This window comes from Biomphalaria glabrata, chromosome 7 (genome assembly GCF_947242115.1).
Source record: "Biomphalaria glabrata chromosome 7, xgBioGlab47.1, whole genome shotgun sequence".
NCBI classification, from domain to species: domain Eukaryota; kingdom Metazoa; phylum Mollusca; class Gastropoda; family Planorbidae; genus Biomphalaria; species Biomphalaria glabrata.
In genome coordinates this window covers 14,717,734-14,723,746 of record NC_074717.1, presented here as the reverse complement: position 1 = coordinate 14,723,746, position 6,013 = coordinate 14,717,734, and the positions used below count along the sequence as shown (strand labels likewise).

Below are 6,013 nucleotides of genomic sequence, written 5' to 3'. Positions count from 1 at the left end.
TAGATGTTGTGTATAGGACTGTACCCTTCAAATTAAGGCAAGTATTAACATTATTTAAATGTTTACCTATTATTACAAACTAAAGCGTGATATATAATGGTTTGTATTTGTAATAGAACTATTCAAACATTCAATTTAAAAAACAAACATTTGTAGAGGCCTATAATTACGATTATCCTTAACAATGTATGTCTTACACACAACACAACACAACACAAGACCAAATCAACACAAATGCTGTTGAAATATGTTCCCAACAGGAGGTAGGCCTCAGCAGATTAACTCTTTCATCTCCAGCTGTTTCTGAGCTTATCGAGCAGTAGTAAATGACGTCACTTATCCATTTCTTCGCTCCGAAACACAAGATTTCCATTGATTAAAACGTTACTCTGCACCCTCTTACACCCACTTGGGCACAGGGGAGCTAACAGTCACGGGCTATTTCATACAAATATTTTAAAACTCTTATTAAAAAAAAGATGCTACCCACTTCTATAGAATTGGGATAACTTTCTTACGCAGAGTTTTTAAAATAACAATTAGAGACTAATCTTCCAGTGCATACAGAGATTTTCAATGGGCAAACTGGGGGTCATACAGCCTTCTGTTTGGTTATCTAGCCAACTCTTTGAAACTATGAAACAATATGTTTTGTTGGTTGTTTTCACTACTGATTATTCATAAATACAACATCTCAAACATTATAATTCTCTATGTAAAAGGGAGAGTATTGGATGTAATTGTGTTATATAAAAAAAGTCAGAGTTGCCTCTCTTATCAGAAAATAAAATAAATTAATAATAATAATATGGGAATAAAGAAAATAGAAATAAATTGAAATCTGTAATATAAAATATATTCAAAGATTAAACTCTGATTGTACTTTAGAAAAACAACATTAACTTATTTTATATAAAATGAAGGCATGTTTATTGTTTTGGTGTAATTTTTATTGCATAGCTGTTTGATTATTATTGCACATGTTTCTCTCAACAAATTTGCGAACATAATGGATAATAACAAAAATAGTATGAATAATCAAGCAGGATCCATGTAGTGTTAACAATAAGTCACAAATAAAATGCCTTCAAAGTAAGTTCAAAGGTCATCAACAAGAAATTGTAACAATCAAAAACATATTTTATCAAATGTAATTTTATGGCATATTTGAATGTGGTTTTTGTCATCAAAACGTCAAGTGTATACTTTAATCAAAACGTCAAGTGTATACTTTAATCAAAACGTCAAGTGTATACTTTAATCAACAAGATAGTGAGTAAAATCTGAAAGCGCCAAATACTGTTTGAGTTTGTTGGGAATGGGAAGACGTCTTATATGAGCAACAATAGATTTGTCCCCGCAGGAAGTGTTCATCGCTTGACGAATAGACACCCTGCAGCACTCGGACAAAGAGGGTGGGCAGGACTCTCTCTCCTTCAACCACTTGACCACGGCTTGTCTGTCCCGATGGAGACCCGAGCCCAGGCCTGGTAACCGCATAAAAACCTTGGAGTACATGGGTAGCTGCCTGCAGCAGTAGGAGATCTCATCTTGGCTAGGGATGTATCCCAGTAGTACTAAGAGCTTAACAAGCGTTGGTTCGCTGCAGGAAAAGGCTTCTTGGAGAAGGCCACGCCCCCAGCGTCCCGCTTTGTCGATTTGACTACCGTTGAACAGAAGTAGTGAGGCGATGAAACTATTATCGCAAGCGATCGCCGCGGACAATGGCGTCCAATGTCCATCACTCTTTGAAAGGCAACATCCCGACTCGATCAGCAGCTTCCAAACACTATCCAAATTTGGGTAAGCGTTTCCCTTGGATGCAATCCTAAAATAGAAGAAGGCTGTAAGAAAAGGCGTCATGTTATTTTGTGTTTGGGCATCCAAGTTCGCCCCGCGTTGTATAAGAACGCGTAGAATACTGACGTTACCGGTCCTTGCCGCCTCATGCAAGGGCGTCCAATGTAGACTGTTTGTGGCATTTACATTTACTCCATTTTCACACATCATGAACACGACTGTCTCTAGGTTCATCCGTACTGCACGGTGCAATGCAGTATTACCGGAAACATCTTGCAGGTCGAGGTTGCACTTTAGAGTAATGAACAAAGATGCCAACTCCTCTCTTTTACAATTGCAAGCAATGTGGAGTGGAGTTTGGCCCTTGGAGTCCTGCATATCCAACAAAACTTCTCGGCTAGAATCCCGAGACGCATTGATTAGGACGTGGGCTATTTTAACGTAGCCGTATTCTGTAGCCCAGTGTAAAGCTGTGCGCCCAGCTTCGTCCACGTTATACAGGCTGGCGAGATTGTCCAGCAGTGCACGAGCCACGTCTTGTTCTTTGTTCGACTTGGCCGCTTGTATGATTTCAAGATGCATCGCACTAGAACTACTCTCCAGTGTGATGTCATGACGTGACATGGGTGACGTGACATTAGAACTACTCTCCAGTTGGACGTCTTGGCGTGACATGGTTGACGTGGCAGTCTGTTTGGTGGCTTTACGTCCCTTGGGCTGAAGTGCGGGTATACTAGTGGGCGTGCTGTGTGACAAGGTTAAGGTCACATGTGACACGCATTGGGACAACATTTCCAGTGTCATTGTAACATGGACTACTGCCTGGGGTCAATAAAATACATGTTCGAAATCTAGAGTCATTCAGTTACTTTAAGTCACTATATCTACCAAGTTCTCTTGAATTCAGTTACTTTAAGTCACTATATCTACAAGTTCTCTAGAATTCAGTCACTTTAAGTCACTATATCTACAAGTACTCTTGAATTCAGTCACTTAAAGTCACTATATCTACAAGTTCTCTTGAATTCAGTTACTTTAAGTCACTATATCTACAAGTTCTCTTGAATTCAGTTTGTTTCAGTTTGTGTCCAAATCTTCATTTCTAAACTTCCAATCCAACGTTGACTACTTTATAGAACTACATTTCGCAGTTTTTAATTAGCTTAAAGGTTTTGTTGAGTGAGTTGTCTACACTGTGCTGCAAGATGTTCTATTCTCTATAAAGTGTAGAGTATGTTACTTGTAAGGTAAGCCCTTAATTAATAGACAATTTGTTTAGAGAGAAGTTTGTTGTATTTAAATTATAAAATAGTAATACTGTGCACCCGAAGTGTAAACTTCATTCTCTATATAAAGGACTACAAGTTTTAACTACAAAATAGATTTGAAGCACCGATTAAGTGTGCCTTACACCGCATTGGGACATGTTTAGCAGGTCAGCAATATAAGTCATCATTCTTGTTAGGTTTTCTTATTTTGAGTATTATTTTAAAACTATATCTGTAGGTATTCATAATGTACAAGGTAGTCTATACGCCATTTTGACAACAAAATGTTGGAAGAGAAGGATGATTTTAAAATGAGTCCCAGGTTTGTGTAATTGAAATGTTTCTATCACACGTGTTCACTAGACCTGGGAGGTGATACCAGACGATTAACACACTCGCAATGAGGTAAACACACAACTAGCTGTGAGCTGTGTTTGTGTGCTCAACACCTTCATTGATTTGTTTCCTCCAACCATCCATCAATCCACCCATCCATTCGTCCACCTTCATTCATGGTAATACTGCCAGGTAAAGCATTCTTTGTCTTCAATGCGGTTAGTTCAATCAGAGCTGGGAGTCAGGGGGTGATAACTCTGATAACGACGTCTTGTAACGGGCCTGCATGGGAAATAACTGACGCTCACGTAGATCATCTCCCTCTTGAATTATCTGCCCTTGCACGCGCACTGTCCACCGATGACGTCGTGCATGATGGGAGCACACGTCGCGAGCAGCTGATAGTGTCTATAAATAGCCTGAAAAAACAAAAACAAAGAACTTTTAATGAGCGTGGAAGGAGAGAAACAAATCTAACCCTAACTCTGAGTTTGTAAGCATTAGTTGTGTAATTGTAAGCATTAGTTGTGTAATTGTAAGCATTAGTTGTGTAATTGTAAGCATTAGTTGTGTAATTGTAAGCGTTCAATTCCCGATGTACACATTACATTCTTTCATTGATAGGATTTGTTTGATGTGACTTTTCTAAACTGTTTATTTTATTTGTTTTCTCACAAATCTCACGTACATCTATACAATACTTCTTGTTATGTTTCTCAGCACTGATTTAAACGATGACATGTTTGTATGTGCCGTACAGCTGTTGCTATCAGTAAAGTATACAGGAAGTAAAGTGTCCCTTTCAGATCTATAGGGCAGATGATATAAAGGTCATCTATAGGGCAGATGATATAAAGGTCATCTATAGTGCATATGATATAACGGTCATCTATAGGGCAGATGATGTAAAGGTCATCTATAGGGCAGATGATATAAAGGTCATCTATAGGGCAGATGATATAAAGGTCATCTATAGGGCAGATGATGTAAAGGTCATCTATAGGGCAGATGATATAAAGGTCATCTATAGGGCAGATGATATAAAGGTCATCTATAGTGCATATGATATAACGGTCATCTATAGGGCAGATGATGTAAAGGTCATCTATAGGGCAGATGATATAAAGGTCATCTATAGGGCAGATGATATAAAGGTCATCTGTTTTTGTGACCAACAGTTAACGAAGGTGTCATGCACAATGACCAGCCGTCTTTAGTTTCCCCAAGTAATGTCAGGTACCCATTAGAGCTGGGTGGACACTGAGGCGCCCTAAAAATCTTTGTCTTCACCAGGAAACGAACCCGGGGCGCCTGGTTCGGAAGCCAAGCACTTTACCACTCAGCCACCGTAAAAGCCAGTATAAAATAAAATAGTGAAATAAATTTAACCTATTAGTATGAAGGCTAACAAAATTAAATGTGACAAAGTAAAAAAAAAATTAGACGGTACTCAATACATTTAAGCCATTAGTATGAAGACTAAACCATTGAAATGTGACAAAGTAAAAAATGTCACAAATCTTGTACCTTCAACCCTCACCCCCCCCCACCCCCAGCTTTTTTTTCTTCTTGCCCTCTTTGTGACATTGTTTCATCATGACACAGTTTTGTTTTGTTTTGTTTGTGAGACCAAGCAACTATTGTCCCAAGGCTGATGAGTGTACATCGCTCTTTGACATGAACTAGTCGAATAATATATGCGTGCATTCGTTTCTTCAATCCAATGCAAGGACGATGAGCCGTCACCTCCCCCCCCACGTGAAAATGATCTACTTTGAAGTGGGAGAAACAAAGACCCATCTCCCTGCCCCCCCCCCTCCTCCTGACTATCGTGTCGTCTGAATCACGCCGTTTTCTTTTTAATATTGATTTTCTGTTTTCAAAGCGTCTCTCACTGAACCCAATATTAACACCCTCGCAGTCGCCGCCTCCCTTGACACGCCTCACTGCCCCCCCCTCACGCTGGAACAGTATGAATCATTATTGTGAGACAATGTGACATGAGACTTCATTATCAAAGACATCTGCACTTAGTCACGTGATCTGTTCGAGTCACTCACTGGAATATTTAAACTCGTCACAAGGAAATACGTAATAGACTTAACATTTCATAGCAGATTATCTCCCTTCATAAAATAAACTTTCTTGACTTCTCGCCCGACGTAGAAGTTAATTTCTTATAATAGCCGGGTCATAGCTAGTTTGTATTGCATCTTAAGTTTGAACTGAACTTTAGGAGTAGAATATCTACACTTATATTAAACTAGAGGTGATAGGGGAAATAACTCGAGCAGTTTGTTCTCTAATGAAGCGTGACTGTTACATATAGAAAAAAGTACACGATTTGTATTTAATAATTTTGTAAACGCGAGTGTGTGTGTGTGGGCATCACTGGGTATCAGTGTGTTGATGTGTGGGGGATATGTATGTGTTTCTTTGTTCGCATTGTGGTTTTTGTAAACTATGTGATACTTTAATATCTAGCTGTAATAAAATAATATTCTAAGGTTGCTGTACATCTAGTACATATACTAGCCTTCACTGGACAATTTAAACAATAATTATTTGTCTTTCATAATATTTAAAAAAGAGCTTATATATGTAATATT

At 38.6% G+C, this 6,013-nt stretch overlaps 1 protein-coding gene across 3 annotated transcripts in view; it reads right to left on the bottom strand.

The window, feature by feature from the left end:
• Positions 1–928: 928 nt before the first annotated feature.
• Positions 929–6,013, bottom strand: part of LOC129927260 (serine/threonine-protein phosphatase 6 regulatory ankyrin repeat subunit A-like) — a 5,817-nt gene continuing 732 nt past the window's right edge. For 2 of the 3 annotated variants that reach the window (XM_056035478.1, XM_056035480.1), the window contains exon 2: positions 929–3,823. In XM_056035478.1, the coding sequence (XP_055891453.1) occupies positions 1,258–2,604 (1,347 nt within the window). In that variant the 5' untranslated portion in view covers positions 2,605–3,823 and the 3' untranslated portion in view covers positions 929–1,257. The remainder of the gene's footprint in view (positions 3,824–6,013) is intronic. The other variant, XM_056035479.1, reaches the window with a different exon arrangement.